Raw genomic sequence first — 20,555 nt, 5'->3', positions numbered from 1 at the left:
AGGGTGGGAATGGGGCTGGTTTTACTGTTGCTTTCTCAACTCTTAACCAGAAACACTGGGATGAAGAATTGTTCATGCTAGTAAAGGAGCAAGCAGGTTGCAATACACTGGAAAGATTTTCAAACCACAGCTCTGAACTTACTGGCCTCCTTTTGCTCACAAACTGGTTACTACCATTGTGTGCAGGGTGTTTTAAAAGACAACAGGAGATATGTTGCAATCTTGGGCCACAATCAAGATATCTTGTAACTCTGTGCATTGGAGTTTTGTTTGTGTTGCTCTGCTGAGCATTGTGTGAATGCTATGTTGGCCCCAGAATGTGTGGTGACACTTCAGGCTGCCCCAGGCACATCGTTGGGTGTGTTGGTTGTTAATACAAGTGATTCATTCCACTGTGAGTTTGATGTTCACAAGATGAATAAATCTGAGAAATCTGAATCTGAACCCAGCCTCCTGCCTTTAGCTGTTGGTCAGAGAGCAGCAAAGGGTAGCAATGCCAGGCTGAACAGCCCACAAGAGAGAATACTACAAGTGCTGTGGAACCCTTCAACAGCTACCATGATTAAAGTCTAATAATACTTTGCATTATAAATAAAACGCGTGGCCAAGTGGTTAAGGTGTTCATCTAGTAATCTGAAGGTTGCTAGTTCGAGCCTTGGCTGAGGCAGCGTGTTGTGTCCTTGAGCAAGACACTTAACCACACATTGCTCTGCGACGACACCGGTGCCAAGCTGTATGGGTCCTAATGCCCTTCCCTTGGACAACATCGGTGGCGTGGAGAGGGGAGACTTGCAGCATGGGCAACTGCTGGTCTTCCATACAACCTTGCCCAGGCCTGTGCCCTGGAAACCTTTCAAGGCGCAAATCCATGGTCTCATGAGACTAACGGATGCCTATTATAAGTAAAACCCAGTAGCTATAAATTGGAAATATTCACAGTTAAAACATAAAGGATTTCATTTTCATGATACAGATGGTACAAAAACAATTCAACGTATCTGCACTCATGCCAATCCTACAGAGAAAAGCACAACAGCACCTCTTTCACCCCAGTTTGGTATGGGCCTCCAAATCCTAAGGGCTTTATACAAGTGCACAATTGACAGCATCCTGACTGGATGCATCACTGCCTGGTACGGGAACTGTACTTCCCTCAATCGCAGGACTCTGCAGAGAGTGGTGTGGACAGCCCAGTGCATCTGTAGATGTGAACTTTTCACTGTTCAGGATACTTACAAAGACAGGTGTGTAAAAAGGGTTCGAAGGATCATTGGGGACCCGAGTCACCCCAACCACAATCTGTTCCAGCTGCTACCATCTGGGAAACAGTGCCGCAGCATTAAAGCCAGGACTAACAGGATCCGGGACAGCTTCTTCCACCAGGCCATCAGACTGATTAATTCATGCTGACACTATTGTATTTCTAAGCTATATTGACTGTTCTGTTGTATATATTACTATACATACTATTGATTACAAATTACTATAATTTGCACATTGCACATTCAGACAGAGACGTAACATAAAGATTTCTACCCCTCATGTATGCGAAGGATGTAAGAAATAAAGTCAATTCAATTCAATTCACAGCTTCCTGTTACTTTCAGACGATAAAACATAGGATTAGGCCACTCAGCCCATCGAGTCTGTTCTGCCATTCCATCATAATGGATTCCCTTATTATCCCTCTCAACCCCACTCTCCTGCCTTCGCACCATAACCTTTGGTGCCCTGATTAATCAAGAACCTATCAAACCCTGCTTTAAATATGTTCAGCTCCATCATGGCTACTAGCCTCCAGGACCTCTTCAAGGTGCAGTTCATCAGAAAGGAGGCATCCATCATTAAGGGCCCCCATCACCCAGGACATGCCCTCTTCTCATTGCTACCATCAGGGAGGAGGTACAGGAGCCTGAAGACACACACTCAACGATTCAGGAACAGCTTCTTCCCCTCTGCTATCCTATTTGACATTGAACCCATGAACACTACCTCATTACTTCTTAAATTTCTATTTTTTGCACTACTTTTTTAATTTAACTATTTAATATGCTGTATATATACTTACTGTATTCTTTCTGTTATCATGTACAGCCTTGTACTGCTGCCGCAATGTTAATTAATTTCACAACATATGTTAGTAATATTAAATCTGATTTTGATTATCTGGCTAAAGAAATTCCTCCTCATCTCAGTAGAAGGGATGTCCTTCTATTCTGAGAGTGTGCCCTCTGAACCTAGACTCCCCGACTAGAGGAAACATCCTCTCAAAGTCCATTCAACTTTCTATAAGCTTCAATGAGATCCCCCCTCATTCTTCTAAACCGCAGCAAGTACAGGCCCATAGCCATTAAAAGCCCACTTTGTGTCACTCACACCATACCCTTCTTCCCGATTCCCTTTCCGGCTTGTCCTCAATACCTTGATGCTCGGTATCGTAACATTCCCAGAGGCAGCGAGTTTTTCTTTTCAAACACCCCCGAGTAAAAAAAAGTTTCTGACTTTTAACTTTCTTTAGTAATTAAACTTACCTGGCGCAAAAGGTAAAATGCTAAACAATGAAGTAAAGGAATGACTAACTTCTAGAGCAGGAGAAGTGAAAACTGACAGGATACTAATGGGAAATGTTCTGATATCTGTCGAGCATTAAAGATTCTGAATTGACCAGTACAATTGATTTCCAGTGATCACCTTAGTAACGGTGATTCTTAACTAGATTTCTGTGATGTCACTGAGCAGAGAGCACTTTGACCTTTCATCATTATTATTTACTGAGAGCTGACTTATTGATCCACAAAATCTATAATAATACAGTTAAAGCTTAAAATTTGTTCTCCAATGCATTTTTGTGGCCTGTTTTCCATTTGCTCTGTCTCTTTGCTGTAATAAAAGAATTTGCACTTACATATCACCTTCCATTTACAGAATTAAATAAAAGTCATCATTCAAAGTGGGTTTCTGAGATGGCTCAGCTGGTTAAGAATTTTGACAGGTGAGGCACTTGCAGTTTGACTAACTTTGCTGCTCCCAGTTAAGGCATCAGTGGCCTGCGATTTTTGGTCAAGGAGGTAACTGGAACTATCTGTTGACTTCTTTGGAGAGGATGAACATGTTCTGTTGAATAGATCTTGACATCCTCACAGGTACATCTCGGTTACAAACACAAATTCTAAAGGCTACATTATGTACACTGGGGAAATGAACACACAGATCTAGGCTAAGGTGCAACCCAATTCTCTCAATGATAGTGAAGGATCCCATATCTAGTGTGAAAGAAAGCCAAAGGATTCTCCCCAATGTCACACAACAAAGACTGGAAAACACCCAATGTATTAAATAAAAAGAGCAAATCGTGCAAACAGTAAAAACGTAAACCAACAACACACAGAATGTGAACCTTAGACTCCCCAAAAGTGAGTTCACAGCCACAGATCCAGTTCAGTGCTGTGGTGAGTGCAGCCGGACCAGGAGCCCAGTGGCTGCTGACCACAGCCACAGGGCCAGTTTAGTAGAGACAAGTATCAATGGCTGCTGACCACAACCACAGGGCCGGTTTAGTACTGAGTCCAGTATCGATGGCTGCTGACCACAGCCACAGGGCCAGTTAGATTAGATTATATTATGAGGACATGCAGTCCTCTTTTATTGTCATTTAGTAATGCATGCATTAAGAAATGATACAATATTCCTCTGGTGTGATATCACAGAAACACAGGACAGACCAAGACTGAAAAACTGATAAAAACCACATAATTATTACATATAGTTACAACAGTGCAAGCAATACCATAACTTGATGAAGAACAGGCCATGGGCACGGTAAAAAAAGTTCAAAGTTTCTCGAAAGTCCCACATCTCATGCAGACGGGAGAAGGAAGAAAACTCTCCCTGCCATACCCAACCACAGTCTGACTCTGAGTCGTCCGAAAACTTCGAGCCTCTGACCAGCCCTCCAACACTGAGTACCGAGCACCATCTCTGCCGAGCGCTTCGACTCCAGCCCCAGCCGCCAGCAGCAGGCAAAGCCAAGGATCTTGGGGAACTTCCCTCCGGAGATTCTCGATCGCACAGTAGCAGCGGCAGCGAACCAGGCATTTCAGAAGTTTCTCCAGATGTTCCTCCATGTTCTCACGGCTGTCTCCATCAAATCAGAATTGTGCACGGTACCCTATTTAACAAATACGATATCATTTCACCAGAGAGCTGTGTGCGCTGTGTCACGCCGCCATCTTCTCCTCCTACCTTTCGATGGCTGCAGACCATAGCCACAGGGCCAGTTTAGCGCTGAGGTGAGTATCGATGGTTACAGGCCGCAGATTTTCAAATAACAAGCCTTTCAATTCCAGAATCATTTTCACGAACCTCTTTTGCACCCTTTCCAATGTCGGCATATCCTTCCTTAGATAAGGGGCCCAAAGCTACTCACAATACTCCAGGTGAGGCCTCACCAGTCCTTTACAAAGCCTGAACATTACATCCTTGCTTTTATATTCTAATCCTCTTGATTACCAAAATCGCATTTGTCTTCCTCGCTACTGACTTAACATGCAAATGAACCTTTGGGGGGGATCCTGCACAAGGACTGCCAAGTCCAATTGCACCTCAGATGTTTGAATTTTCTCTCCATTTATAAAACAGTGTGCACTTTTATTTCTTGCACCATCAGACAGGAGGTGCTGAAGCCTGAAGTCCCACACCACCAGATTCAGGAATAGCTACGTCCCTCCAACCATTCGGTTCCTGAACCAGCAAGAAAATCCCTAGTCACTACACTGGTCACTTTCCACTAAAATTGACAATTTTTGTTACAGTTGTTCTTTCTGATAAAAATTGTGTACAGTTTATGTTTACATATTTTCTTGTGAACACTCCTTATCTGATTTGATGTGCCTGTGATGCTGCTACAACCATGTTTTTCATTGCATTTGTGAATGCATGTACCTGTGCAGATGTCAATAAACTCCACTTGACGTGAATGTAGATATCAGATACTGTTGGGAATGAACTCATTTGGTTCCTTTCCCCACACCCATCTGATACTCAAACTTTACGTTTCCAGAGGAGCACTGGTGACCTGATTAAAGCGCTGCAGGACAATCCTGGAATTGGCAATCCCTTTGAAGGGAAGATAAAGGCCCAAGACCCCTTTTCCAAATTGACAAGTCAATCACATCAACATTTCTAGCAAGGTATCAAACTCATCAGGAGGAGAGGAAAGGAAAGGAAAAAGAAAATGGTAAAACATTCTAACTGGTTGGTAAGGATATGGAGGGCTATGGTCCCGATGGAGGGCAATTTAAATGGTTTGGCACAAACCAGACAGGCCAAATGGCCTGTTTCTCTGCTGTGCTTTTCTATGATTCTCTGGTTGCATCAGCGTCTGGAGTGGAGGGGTCACTCAACATTTCAGGAACAGCTTCTACCCCACAGCCATTAGATTTCAGAACGGACAATGAACCCTTGTACACAAACTCACTATTATTCCTCTTTTTGTGCACTACTTTATCTTTTTATATACAGTATATATTCCTTACTGTAATTTAGAGTATTTACTATTGTGCATTGCACTGTACTGCTGCCATAAAACAAATTATACGACATACAGCAGTGACGCTAAATCTGATTCTGATATTTTTAAATCAAATGCTAGCACAAACTTGCACATTACATTCAGTATATTTGCTGTCAACATAATCCGAATGTTCTCCAGTTATGTCTAAGGGTATTGTGAATATATTCCAGGGATGTATGCCATGTTCCCCATTCAGTCAGATTTATTGTTCAGAAGGTGTGAACAGATCATATTGCCATTGCCTTCTAATCCGTTTATAACCGTCAGATACATGTGCTGCTGCAATACATTTTCTTCCTTCACAACACCAGCTCTTATTGGTCGAACTTGCCATGGCTGAATTTGCAATCCTCAATCTATCACGGGTAAAGCCCTCCCCACCATTGAGCACTTCTACATGAAATGTCATTGCAGGAAAGTAGCATCCATCATCAGAGACCCCATTAGCCAGGCCATGCTCTCTCCTCGCTGCTAACATCAGGTAGAAGGTACAGGAGCCTCAGGAATCACACCACCAGGTTCAGAAACAATTATTAACCCTCAGCCATCAGACTCTTGAACCAAAGGGGATAACTTCACTTGCCCCATTATTGAAATGCTCTCACAACCTATGGATGCACCTCGAAGACTCTTCACCTCATATTTATTGCAACTTATTATTATTATTATTCCTGGGTCCTGGTGAAGGGTTTCAGCCCGCAACATTGACTGCACTTTTTTCCATGGATGCTGCCTGGCCTGCTGAGTTCCTCCAGCATTTTTGTGTGTGCTGTTTTGAGTATTATTATTACTTTTGTACTTTCACAGCTTGTTGTCTTCTGCACACGGGTTGAATACCCTAACTGGTATGGTCCTTCATTGATTCTGTTATGGTTATTATTCTCTAGATTATTGAGTATGCACACAAGAATATAAATCCCAGGGTTGAATATGGTGACATATATGTACTTTGATTGTAAATTTACTTTGAGCTTTCAAGAAGCATTCAGTAAATGAATAAGAGATTTAGATATAAGCCCAGAAGTGTTAATAATGAATTGAGCCACTTCCCTGTTTGTACGTGTCTCTCTGCTCAAACTAGAGATGGTCTGTAATGATATTGCAGATGAAACTAATGGTTACAGTTCCACACTGTTTGTTCACAATATGGTTGTTAGTAAGTATGTTCGAGAGATAAGAAATGACTATCCAGTATTCAACTTATTCTACTGCTCTGCAACTTTCTGCCACTGTACTACCATCTTGCATGTAAACAGTGCATACTCACAGATTACGAAAAGACACTGAAAAGATTTTTTTAATTATCTTTAATATAAAACCCCAATGCCACACAAAGCTGTCTTGTCCAACACTGATCAGGCCGGATACTAAACATTACTCATCACAATGATAGACCAGTGGCTCATTTCTCAAGTTCATTATTTGCACCTTATCAGATCTGTCCTTCAGACCCTTAAATTCCTTACATTAATACAGCAAGAAATGATTTATCATATCCCAGGACTCTCAGCAGGAAACTTCTTGCAGTAATCGTAAATAAAATGCTATTTGGAGAAATTTTAGAAATCCCACAAAAATTATATGGGTATTGTGCCCAAAGGCATAAGGTACCCGCACAATGGTATTATTGTAAGGCTTTTCAAAGACATTCATACCATCTAGTGGCAGGAACGCCATACCACAGACTGGTCAGATATTATTCTAAGGCTATGCTGATCAGTGCACAGACATCGGATATTGTCTGATAACTTTACATTCATGGCAGCAGCACCTTTCCAGTCAGCTACATATCGACTTTTATTTGTTGATGCTTGAAGCAGATCACTGACTTCAGAAAGGGAAGGAGGGTTTAATGTGTTCCATTCTACGTTGGGAGATGGGCAAGAGAGAGAGTCAGCAGCTTTAAATTCCTGGGTGAATGACCTGAGCTGGACCCAGCACATTGATGAAATCACATGGAAGGTGCCTTTACTTTCCTCAGAGGTTTGGCTTGTTACCAAACACTCTAATAACCTTCTACAGATGTCCTGTTGAAAATACAAAGACGAGAATACCTGCAGATGCTGGAAACTTCTCATCCTTTTTTTCCTGTCCCGATGAAGGGTCTCGGCCCAAAATGTTGACTGTTTATTCTTTTCCTTAGATGCTGCCTGGCCTGCTGAGTTCTTCCAGCATTATGTGTGTGTTACTGTTGAAAGTATCCTGACTGGTTGCATCATGATTTGGTACAGCAACTTGAAAGCATAGGAACACAAGAAGCTGCAGCAAGTAATGGCTCTGCCTGATACATCCCAGGCACATCACTTCCCACTCATGGTCAGAATGGTTCATTCACCGACATCAGACACCACCTCAAAGAGGGCAAAGTCTATCAGCAAAGCATTGGAACTGGACGGCGTGAACACCAAGATCCTGAAGGAGTGTGCTGATCAGCTGTGTGGAATTTCCCAGCGCATTTTCAATCTGAGTCTCAGCCTGGAAAGGTCCAGACAGAGAACATTATGTGTGGTTCCAGTACCCAAGAAGGGCCAACCAAAGGTCTTGAATGACTACCGTCCAGTGCCCTGACCTCACACATCGTGAAGACCCTAGAGAGGCTGGTCCTGGCTCACCTCCAACCCCTGGTCAGATCTGGTCACGGTCCCCGGCAGTTTGCCTACCAGGAGCACATTGGAGTCGACGATGCTGTCATCTACCTGCTGAACAGAGCCTATTCCCATTTCGATAAGATAGTCAGCACTGTGAGGATTGTGTTCTTTGATTTCTCAAGTCCCTTCAATACCATGCAGCCCTCATTGCTGGAGGAAAAGCTCCACTGAATGCAGGTTGGCACTTCCATTGTATCCTGGATAATAGACTCCATTTGTGTGGCTTCAGAACTGTGTCAGACATGGCTATACGCAGCACCAGGGCCCCACAAGGTACTGTATTGGCCTCCTTCCTGTTTACTCTGTATACCTCAGACTTTAATACAACACTGAGTCATGACATCTGCAGAAATTCTTTGATTACTCAGCAACAGTATAAAAGAAGATGGGAGGATGAATACAGGGCCCTGGTGAACCTTGTCAAACGGTGCAAGCTGAGTCAACTGCAGCTCAACATCAGTCAGACAAAGGAGATGGTGATGAACTTTTGGAAGACTAAGCTTCCACTGCTCCCTGTTACTATTGATGGTGAGGACGTGGATGTGGTGAGGACCTACAAGTAGCTGGGGGTGCACCTGGATGACAGACTTGAGTGGAGCACCAACAAAAAGGCTGTGTACAAGAAGGGCCAGAGTCACCTCTGCTTCCTGAGGAGTCTGAGGTCCTTTGGAGTATGCAGGCCTCTCCTTCACATGTTCTACTGTCTGTTGTTGCCAGTACAATCTTCTATACAGTGGTGTGCTGGGGCAATGGTATCAACATGATTGGTGCCAACAGTCTTAATAAACTGATTAGAAAGGCTGGCTCTGATACGGGAGTCAAACTGGACACACTGGGGCTGTGGTAGAACAGAGGACCATACGGAAAATCCTGGCAATTCTGGACAATGTTTCTCACCCTCTGCATGCCACCTTGGCTGAACAGAGGAGGACTTTCAGTAACAGACTAAGACAACTGTGCTGCTCCAAAGAGCGCTGTATGAGGTCATTCTTACCCTCGGCCATTAGGCTTTATGATGAGTCAACCTACAGCCGGGAAGTGATGACTCCCTCCTGTTAGACTGCTTGAGGCAATTTATTTTTTATTCTTTCTTACTTTCCTTCCAATGCTTGTACACCTGTGCACTTGTAATGTTAGTGTGACACTAATTTCCTTTGGGATCAATGAAGTATCTATCTATCTATCACCGTGCCATCTAATTGCCGTTTCCATCAGCCAGGAAGTACAGAAGCCTGAAGTCCCACACCACCAGGTTCAAGAACAGCTACATCCCTTCAACCACTCAGTTCCTGAAGCAACTGAGAACACTTGAATCACCACAACATTCATTAAGCAACGCTGTGACAACCTTGAACTAAAATGAATTTTGTTCTTTTACAAACACGAGTTTGCAGATGCTGGCAATCCAAAGCAATACACACAAAATGCCTGAATAACTCAGCAGGTCAGACAGCATCTAAGGAAAAGAGTGAACAGTCGACTCTTCTTCAGGACTGAGAGGGAAGCGGGGGAGATGTTTGAGTTAAAAGGTGGAGGGAGGGCAAGGAAGATATCTGGAAGGTGATAGGTAAGCCAGGTGGGTGAGAAAGGTAAAGGGCTGGAGAAGAAAAAATCTGACAGGAGAGGAGAGTGGACAATAGAAGAAAGGAAAGGAGGAGGGGACCCAGGTGAGAAGAAGTGAAAGGTCAGAGAGGTAAGGGAAACTTGTTCACTGGAAGAAGAAATCAATATACATGTCATGAAGTTGGAGGGTACGCAGATGGAATATGAGGTATTGCTCCTCAGCTCCTCCAGCTTGCGGGTGGCCTAACCTTAACACAAGAGGAGACCATGGATCAACACATCAGAATGGGAATTGGAATCTGAGTTACAATACTTAGACACCAGGAAGTTCCGCTTGCGCTGGATGGTGTGGGGATGTTCGATGAAGCGGTCCCCCATTTGACTAAAATTGATTTTGTTTTCTTTTGTTCCAATTGTGGTCTTTCTTATAAAAACTGTGTATAAGTTATGTTGAATATTTTTTCTTGAACGCTATGTACCTGTGACGCTGCTGCAAGCAAGCTTTTCGTTACACCTGTGTGTACAAGCACTGGTGCATTTAACAATAAGCTTGATTTTGCTGTCCAGTTTTACATAGCTTTTCACTTCCTTCCATGGTTATTTTGACTCTCTGCCACCTGTTGGGAGTAAGTACTACTCATTGTATATCTATCAATACAGATTCTAATCTGAAAACTTCAGGTTGTCAAATAGTAGCAGCCAAGCACTGAAAATTACTTGCCTCTAATCCAACACCAAATTGAAGATAACTGGAATGTTTAAGGTGATACATATCTCTAATAAAGTTGTGGATACACCAACTGCAGTAAGTTAATTACTGGATTCTGCTGCACCCCGGGAAGACGTGTTGGTTTGCAATTTCTTCATCATGTTAATTGCTGACCACATTCAGCAAAAGAATGAAAAGCTTCTGTTGGTGGTTTTGATAGGTTGAGCCGCCTTTGTGTCAAGATTCCACCCCGACATTGCTTGCTACACACAAAGTAATTCCCATGAGAGTCAGCAGCATTCCTGTAATCTCCTCTGTGTAAAGACATAAAAAAAGGACATTTTCAGTAAGCAGGACAACAAAAACACAATAGGTGGTCTGATCTGCATGATGCTGGTGTGGTTTAATCATCTACTTGTGATCACTTGAGTGGACTCAAATGTACAAAGGACGCCAAAGGCTTGACAGAGTGGCTACAGACTCGATGCTTCCTGTGGCCACAACAGGGGTGATCATCTCAGAAAAGGAATCGGCCATTCAGAGAGATTTCTTCACCCAGAACTTGGTGAATCTTTGAAATCCTCCACTCAAAAGGGCTGTGGAGGCTCAATGGGTCAATTACTAAGTATATTCAAAAGAGGGCTTGATAGGTTTTTGGGTTTTAGAGGAACTCTGAGATATGGGTGAGCGCCACTGAGCTGAAAGATCAATCAGAATCTTACTGAAAGGGACATTGAGGTGTGTGGTAGAACAAAAGTATCTGGAAATACAGTCCATAATACATTGAAAGTAGCGGCATGTAGATAGGGTCATGAAGGAAGGTTGGCCTTCATAAATCAAAGTATTGAATACAAGGCATGGGATGTTATGTTGAAGTTGTATAAGATGTTGGTGAGGCCTAATTTGGAGTATTGTGTGTAGTTTTAGTTACCTACATACAGGAAAGATGTAAATAAAGTTGAAAAAGTACAGAGAAAATTTACATGGATGTTGTCACGGACTGCAGGACCTGAGTAAAAAGGAACGATTGAATAGGTCAGGACTTTATTCCTTGGAGTGTAGAAGACTGAAAGGAAATTTGATAGATGTATACAGAATTACGTGGGGTATAGATAACAGTAAATGCAAGCAGGCTTTTTCCACTGAGGTTGGGTGGGACTGCAACTAGAGGTCATGGGCTAAGGGTGAAAGGTGAAATATTTAAGGGGAACATGAAGGGAAACTTTTTCACCCAGAGAGTTGTGAGAGTGTGGACTAAGCTGCCAGCATAAGTGGTGCATGCAAGTTCAATTTCAACATTTAAGAGAAGTTTGGATGGTACATGGATGGTAGGGGTATGGAGGGCTATGGTCCCGGTGCAGGTTAAGGGGAGTAGTCAGTTTAAGTGGTTTAGCATGGACTAGATGGGCCGAAGGGTTTGCTTCTGTGCTGTACTTCTCTATGATCCTATGACTTGTGATATGCACCAGCTGCTCATACAACCATCCATCACCCGCTCGCATGGATTCACGTGACCCTGATCAGGGACTGGGGGTGGGGGGGGGGGGCTAAGCAGGTGCTACACTTTGCCCAAGGGTGACGTGCAGGCTAGTGGAGGGAAGGAACACCTAGAGACGTATCTTCATCCCATCACCCATCATAAGTATTGTACATGATAAATTCAACATCAAATTGAGAAGAACCCTCTCTACTGAGAATGTACTAACGTAAGTAGTTCAAGGACAAAATAAACACAAGGCAACAGGAAATGGAGAATGTGTTTATGGAGTTAAATAAAGAAAAGTGAAGAGAGCCAGGCAGAGCATAAACAGAGGCATGGATTGAATGCTTCATTACTGTCAGTAAATGTCATGCTGTGTAATACACAGTGTACTTACGTTTACCACCAATATCTTCCCCCAGTAACTTTCCAGTTATCAATGTGAACAAAAACGTAAGGGCATTTGACATGAGCACAGCCAAGGACAAATCTGTAGAAACAGAGAGTTGTATTTAATAGTCACTTATGGACTTACAAGCCCGATGGGCCTGCACTCCCAATTACACCCATGCGACCAATTAACCAACTAACCCATAGGTCGTTGGGATGTGGAGGTAACCGGAGCACCTGGGGAAAATTCCTCACAGACAGTTGCAGGAGTCAACCCCGATCGGTGACCATTAAACACTTTAAAGCAATTGTGCTAACCACTACGCTACCGATAACAAACCTAGAGGAAAGTGTGTGTTCCCCTTGTCCTTGTTGGTAAAGGCCAATGGGGGAGAGTTCTCAAGTGCAGCTATATAATCAGAGCATTTTGTTAGTTATTATTTAAAGTTATAATTATTTTATGTCCTAGCTATGGGGGGGTGGGGGAAGGAATTGTCAACATTTGGGGTGGAGTTCCTGCATCACGTGAACTTCGTGCATCCTTCATCCTATTTATGAGCCAATGCAGGCAATATTCCAGACTACCACACCCAAAGTTTGTCACACAACCAAGAATTGACAGGATTTCCTCCTCAGAGCACAAATGAGTTTCCGAAACGCTCTGTCCGCCAGAGAAAGCAGGATCTCCCAGTGGCCACACATTTTAATTCCACGTCCCATTCCCATTCTGATATGTCTATCCACGGCCTCCTCTACTGTAAAGATGAAGCCACACTCAAGTTGGAGGAACAACACCTTATATTCTGTCTGGGTAGCCTCCAACCTGATGGCATGAACATTGACTTCTCTAACTTCCGCTAATGCCCCACCTCCCCCTCGTACCCCATCTGTTATTTATTTATATACACACATTCTTTTTCTCTCTCTCCTTTTTCTCCCTCTGTCCCTCTGACTATACCCCTTGCCCATCCTCTGGGTTCCCCCCCTCCCCCTTGTCTTTCTCCCTGGGCCTCCTGTCCCATGATCTTCTCATATCCCTTTTGCCAATCACCTGTCCAGCTCTTGGCTCCATCCCTCCCCCTCCTGTCTTCTCCTATCATTTCGGATCTCCCCCTCCCCCTCACACTTTCAAATCTCTTACTAGCTCTTCCTTCAGTTAGTCCTGACGAAGTGTCTCAGCCCAAAACGTCGACTGCACCTCTTCCTAGAGACGCTGCCTGGCCTGCTGCGTTCACCAGCAAGTTGGATGTGTGTTCTGAAATGACTGATTGAAAAGCATCTTAAGGCCAAGCATTCAGAGAACACACCACAATCAACAGCACACTGAAGATGTCTCCTCGCAAGTTGACAAAAGATCTGCAAGTGCCAAGATTGGAGACCAGCTCAACCCAGCCATAGACAAATCCTTTCCCCAATGGATGTTCTTGTGTATATGTGGTTTGATATACAGCTGCCTGTAACACTCAGCAGTTTACAAGCTAGCTTCACTTGTTTGCTCTTCACTGGGCTTTTGCCTCAGATTCCGAGCACCAGAGCACTACCACCAAATCAACTTGATGTTCGGAAATTTTGTGGAACGCACACACTTTAATTTCAATTCAAGAAGTGACTGTTTAATCAAGTATTTTGCATTTCAGATTTATTCACACTAACCCTGTACAGACCCCAGACTAACAAGAAGACAAAACTCTCAGGAACAGTATTCCCTCCCATTTGCTTTTAGTTATGTGAGATTTACTCTTGGTTCTTTGAGTCAGAGTTCTGGAATTCCAATTTCCACAGTTTTGGAGTTAGGAATAAATATGAAAAATATAGACACAGTGTTCACTTTATTAGATATTTCGTACACCTAATAAAAATGGCCACTGAGTGTATGCTCATGATCTTCTGCTGCTGTAACACACCCACTTCTAGGTTCGATGTCTTGGTCATTCAGAGACGCTCCTTTGCACACTACTGTTGTGACGTGTGGTTATTTGAGTCACTGTCACCTTCCTGTCCTGTCAGCTTGAACCAGTCTGGCCATTCTCCTCTGACTTCTCCCATTAACAAGGTGTTTTCACCCACAGAACTGCTGCTCACTGGATTAGTTTTTGTTTTTCACACCGTTCTCTGTAAACTCTAGACTGCTGTGCCTGAAAATCCCAGGAGGTCAGCAGTTTCTGAGATACTCAAACCACCCCATCTGGCACCAATAACCATCCTCAGGTCATAGTCACTTAGATCACATTTCTTGCCCATTCTGATGTTTGGTCTGAACCACAACTGAACCCCTTTACTATGTCTATATGCTTTTATGCATTCTGTTGCTGCCACCTGATTGGCTGATTTGCATTAATGAGCAGATGTACTGGCATACCTAATAAAGTGGCCACTGAATTTATGTAAACAGCTTAAACTAGATCACATTTTAAGTTTAAATCCTAATCATGACGCCCTGAGCTCAAGTTCCTGGGCTAAGCTTCTTGACAGAGACTTTTCCCAACAGAAAGAATCCCATGTTGAATCCACCTCCATGATCTCCATGTACCTTGAGAATAATACTTACTGAGCCTCGTCTAGGGATTGGACTTATTGTTAGGAATGTTATTATATTAAGAACACCAAGAAGGATAATTGACAGATCAAGAAAGCAGCCAAACTTCAAACTTAATTTCTGACCTCAGGTTCCTGAGAAAGTTTATTCCAATCAATATTGATTCAAGATTCAAGAAGCAAAAATTGAAGATTCAAGATTATTTAATGTCATTTCCTGTATACAAGCGTAAAGGAGAACAAAATAATTGCAGCATAAAAAATAAACTTGCAACAAGATAAAGAATGCAATAATAATTAAAAAGAACACAGTAAATATAAATACATTAGATAGCTTATATTTATAGATTGATGGTATGTCCATAAAGTGACACTAAGCACAGGAGTGTCTGTACATAAGGTGACTGACAGGAAGTGATAAAGCAACACACACAAAATGTTGGAGGAACTCAGCAGGTCAGACAGCATCTATGGAAATGAATAAACAGTTGACGTTTTGGGCTGAGACCATTCATCAGGACTGAGAAGAAAGAGAGAAGATACAAGAATAAAAAGGTGAGTGGAGGGTAAGGAGGATAGATAGAAGATGATAGGTGAAGCCAGGTGGGTGCATTGAGTACAGGAGTTGGGATGTAATGTTGAATTTGTATAAGGCATTGGTGAGGCCAAATCTGGAGTATTGTGTACAATTCTGGTCACCAAATTATAAGAAGGATGTCAATAAAATTGAGAGAGTACAGAGGAGGTTTACTAAAATGTTGCCTGGGTTTCATCTCCTAAGTTACAGAGAAAGATTGAACAAGTTAGGTCTTTATTCTTTGGAGCGTAGAAGGTTGATGGGGGACTTGATAGAAGTATTTAAAACTATGAAGGGGATTGATAGAGTTGACGTGGATAGGCTTTTTCCATTGAGAATGGGGGAGATTCAAACAAGAGGACATGAGTTGAGAGTTAAAGGGCAAAAGTTTAGGGGTAACATGAGGGGGAACTTCTTTACTCAGAGAGTGGTAGCTGTGTGGAACGAGCTTCCAGCAGAAGTGGTTGAGGCAGGTTCGATGTTATCGTTTAAAGTTAAATTGGATAGATATATGGACAGGAAAGGAATGGAGGGTTATGGGCTGTGTGCAGGTCAGTGGGACTAGGGTAGGGTAAGAGTTTGGCACAGACTAGAAGGGCCGAGATGGCCTGTTTCCATGCTGTAATTGTTATATGGTTATATGGGTGGGAAAGGTCAAGGGCTAAAGAAAGTATATTGCATACATTCTCTGATATTAAATGGAACTTTTGAACTATTTCCTTTTTTTAGTACTATTTATCGACCTTCCAAAGTGTGGGTGTGTGATGGTACAGTAAGCATTCTTGATGGTGGTATCACAGCGGTCAAGTGCAAAAGCTCCTCTGGTTCCACACATGACATGTTGGTAGTAGTTATGCAAAGGGTTCTTCAAGCTGGCCTGGTTGATGGTGACCAGAGGGTGTACAGGAGCGAGATATGTCAGCTAGCTGAGTGGTGTCGCAACAACAACCTCGTACTCAACGTTAGTGATACCAAGGAATTGATTGCGGACTTCAGGAAGGGGAAGTTGAGGGAACACACACCAGTCCTCATGGAGGGATCAGCCATGGAAAGGGTAAACAGTTTCAAGTTCCTGGGTGACAACATCTCTGAAGATCTACCCTGGGCCCACCATATCGATGCAATTACGAAGAAGGCACGACAGTGGCTATATTTCATTAGGAGTTTGAGGAGACCTGGTATGTCACCAAAGATGATAGCAAGTTTCTACAGGTGTAACATGAAAACCATTCTAACTGGGTGCATCACTGTTTGGTATGGAGGGGCAACCGCACAGGATCGGAAAAAGCTGCAGTCAGCTCCATCAAGGGCACCAGCCTCCCCAGCAATGAACACACCTTCAAAAGGCAAGGGCTCAAGAAGGCAGCATCCACTATTAAAGACTTCCATCACCCAGGACATGCTCTCTCCTGATTGCTAACATGAAGGGAGAGGTACAGGAGCCAAAAGACACACACTCTACATTTCAGGGACTGTTCTTTCCGCTCAGCAATCAAATTTCTGAATGGACAAAGACGCCATGTACACGATTTTTCTTTGCTCTGTTTTTGCACTACATATTTTAATTTTTCATTTATATTTATGTAATTGAAATTTAAAAAGTCATGGGGTAGTGTTCATGGGCTCAACGTCCATTCAGAAATCAGTTAACAGACGGGAAGAAGCTGCCCCTGAATCGTTGAGTGTGTGTCTTCAGTGACATTAAACCTAATTCTGACTCAGAGTAGATGTGGCCGAGGTTTCATGTTTTATTTAGAAGTTGGCACTTCAAGCAATGCGTCTGTTTCCAGTGGACTGTCAAACTATAGATTAGTGTTTAAATCTTTGGAATGGGACCAGAATCTGGAACACGGCGTGAGTGTTCAAATGAACCACAGTTGTCACATACTGTAAAACACTGATAGAACTAAGTAAACACACAGACCTGTAGAAGCCAGGGTGAAGTAGTAAAGAACTGACCCGCTTTGGTTTAGAAGAAATGGTATCATATACTGGAAAACAAAAATGGATGTGAGTTAGCAAACAGTAAGTGGTTTCTCAGTTTTCCTACCAACACCAATGTCTCCCATCCACTACATAATGGACTGGTCGGGCACAGGAGTACATTCAGCCAGAGACTCATTCCACCGAGATGCAACACAGAGCGTCATAGGAAGTCATTCCTGCCTGTGGCCATCAAACTTTGCAACTCCTCCCTTGGAGGGTCAGACACCCTGAGCCAATAGGCTGGTCCTGGACTTATTTCCTGGCATAATTTACATATTGCTATTTAATTATTTATGGTTTTATATTGCTATACTCTATTCTTGGTTAGGGCAACTGTAACGAAAATCAATTTCCCTCGGGATCAATAAAGTATGACTATGACTATGACTATGAATAACATTGCTCTGTAGTCTAAAACAACTACTATGGTGTATAGCTCCGGGTTTGTGCTCCAAATGGGTTTTTTTCCCCGTTTTTTTGTTATTAGGTGTTTTTTTTGTTTTAGTTAGTAGGGGTTGAATAGGAATAAGGAACCTTGGTTCTCAAGGGATATTGCAACTCTGATAAAGAAGAAGAGGGAGTTGTATGAAATGTATAGGAAACAGGGGGTAAATCAGGTGCTTCAGGAGTATAAGAAGTGCAAGAAAATACTTAAGAAAGAAATCAGGAGGGCTAAAAGAAGACATGAGGTTGCCTTGGCAGTCAAAGTGAAGGATAATCCAAAGAGCTTTTACAAGTATATTAAGAGCAAATGGATTGTAAGGGATAAAATTGGTCCTCTTGAAGATCACAGTGGTCGGCTTTGTGCGGAACCAAAGGAAATGGGGGAGATCTTAAATAGGTTTTTTGCGTCTGTATTTACTAAGGAAGCTGGCATGAAATCTATGGAATTGAGGGAATCAAGTAGTGAGACCATGGAAACTGTACAGATTGAAAAGGAGGAGGTGCTTGCTGTCTTGAGGAAAATTAAAGTGCATAAATCCCCGGGACCTGACAGGGTGTTCCCTCGGACCTTGGAGGAGACTAGTGTTGAAATTGCGGGGGCCCTAGCAGAAATATTTAAAATGTCGCTGTCTACGGGTGAAGTGCCGGAGGATTGGAGAGTGGCTCATGCTGTTCCGTTGTTTAAAAAAGAATCGAAAAGTAATCCGGGAAATTATAGGCCGGTGAGTTTAACGTCAGTAGTAGGTAAGTTATTGGAGGGAGTACTAAGAGACAGAATCAAGCATTTGGATAGACAGGGGCTTATTAGGGAGAGTCAACATGGCTTTGTGCGTGGTAGGTCATGTTTGACCAATCTGTTGGAGTTTTTCGAGGAGGTTACCAGGAAAGTGGATGAAGGGAAGGCAGTGGATATTGTCTACATGGATTTCAGTAAGGCCTTTGACAAGGTCCCGCATGGGAGGTTAGTTAGGAAAATTCAGTCGCTAGGTATACATGGAGAGGTGGTAAATTGGATCAGACATTGGCTCGATGGAAGAAGCCAGAGGATGGTGGTAGAGAATTGCTTCTCTGAGTGGAGGCCTGTGACTAGTGGTGTGCCACAGGGATCAGTGCTGGGTCCATTGTTATTTGTCATCTATATCAATGATCTGGATGATAATGTGGTAAATTGGATCAGCAAGTTTGCTGATGATACAAAGATTGGAGGTGTATTTAACATTGAGGAAGGTTTTCAGAGCCTGCAGAGGGACTTGGACCAGCTGGAAAAATGGGCTGAAAAATGGCAGATGGAGTTTAATACTGACAAGTGTGAGGTATTGCACGTTGGAAGGACAAACCAACGTAGAACATACAGGGTTAATGGTAAGGCACTGAGGAGTGCAGTGGAACAGAGGGATCTGGGAATACAGCTACAAAATTCCCTAAAAGTGTCGTCACAGGTAGATAGGGTCGTAAAGAGAGCTTTTGGTACATTGGCCTTTATTAATCGAAGTATTGAGTATAAGAGCTGGAATGTTATGATGAGGTTGTATAAGGCATTGGTGAGGCCGAATCTGGAGTATTATGTTCAGTTTTGGTCACCAAATTACAGGAAGGATATAAATAAGTTTGAAAGAGTGCAGAGAAGGTTTACAAGGATGTTGCCGGGACTTGAGAAACTCAGTTACAGAGAAAGGTTGAATAGGTTAGGACTTTATTCCCTGGAGCGTAGAAGAATGAGGGGAGATTTGATAGACGTATATAAAATTATGATGGGTGTAGAAAGAGTGAATGCAAGCAGGTTTTTTCCACTGAGGCAAGGGGAGAAAAAAACCAGAGGACATGGGTTAAGGGTGAGGGGGGAAAAGTTTAAAGGGAACATTAGGGGGGGGCTTCTTCACACAGAGAGTGGTGGGAGTATGGAATGAGCTGCCAGACGAGGTGGTAAATGCGGGTTCTTTTGTAACATTTAAGAATAAATTGGACAGATACATGGATGAGAGGTGTATGGAGGGATATGGTCCGTGTGCAGGTCAGTGGGACTAGGCAGAAAATGGTTCGGCACAGCCAAGAAGGGCCAAAAAGCCTGTTTCTGTGCAGTAGTTTCTATGGTTTCTATGGGTTCTTTTTTCCAAAAAAATAGCTTTAACATTTTGTTTTTTTTTATTATTATTGATATACTGTTTAGTTTGGTTGATAGTTTAACTCTTATTCTACATATGGATATGTTGTCTTGATTATTTTGATGTATTTTTCTTTGTTGTTGATTTTCTTAAAAAAATAAAAAAACATTGTTCTGTAGTCTAAAACAACTATTGTTTGGTAACTGTTGGGAGAGAGGCGTTGGAGCCGGTGCACTCCACCGGGGGCAGTGTGACGCAATGGTCAGGCTGGAGGCCGTGCTGCCCCCCAGTGTTCGCTCAGAAAAAGACAAGCTGTACTGAGGTCGACTACAGATTTCTACAGCATTCATGGACTCGAGGTCTGGACTTCCTTTTGCGTGGCTGTATTTTACTGATATCTTACACGTGCTTACTATCTTGTATGTGTGCCTGTGTTTTATGTACATATCGGTGTGTGTGTGCCTGCATATATGGCTATATTTGTTTGTCTCTGCGTGTGTGTATGTCTGTATGTGTGTGCATGTTTCTCTGTGTGTATGTAAGTGCGTA

General features: G+C 42.8%; 1 protein-coding gene across 1 annotated transcript in view; it reads right to left on the bottom strand.

Annotated features, from left to right (window-relative positions):
- Positions 1-6,897: 6,897 nt before the first annotated feature.
- tmem234 (transmembrane protein 234) overlaps positions 6,898-20,555 on the bottom strand; it is a 23,619-nt gene continuing 9,961 nt past the window's right edge. Inside the window, exons 3-5 of the mRNA XM_063034857.1 lie at positions 17,399-17,465; positions 12,370-12,462; positions 6,898-10,806 (exon numbers count right to left, since the gene is read on the bottom strand). Of these exons, the coding sequence (XP_062890927.1) occupies positions 10,730-10,806; positions 12,370-12,462; positions 17,399-17,465 (237 nt within the window). The 3' untranslated portion in view covers positions 6,898-10,729. The remainder of the gene's footprint in view (positions 10,807-12,369; positions 12,463-17,398; positions 17,466-20,555) is intronic.

The sequence above is a fragment of the Mobula hypostoma genome, chromosome 28, assembly GCF_963921235.1.
Source record: "Mobula hypostoma chromosome 28, sMobHyp1.1, whole genome shotgun sequence".
NCBI classification, from domain to species: domain Eukaryota; kingdom Metazoa; phylum Chordata; class Chondrichthyes; order Myliobatiformes; family Myliobatidae; genus Mobula; species Mobula hypostoma.
This window is presented reverse-complemented; position numbering and strand designations above follow the sequence as displayed.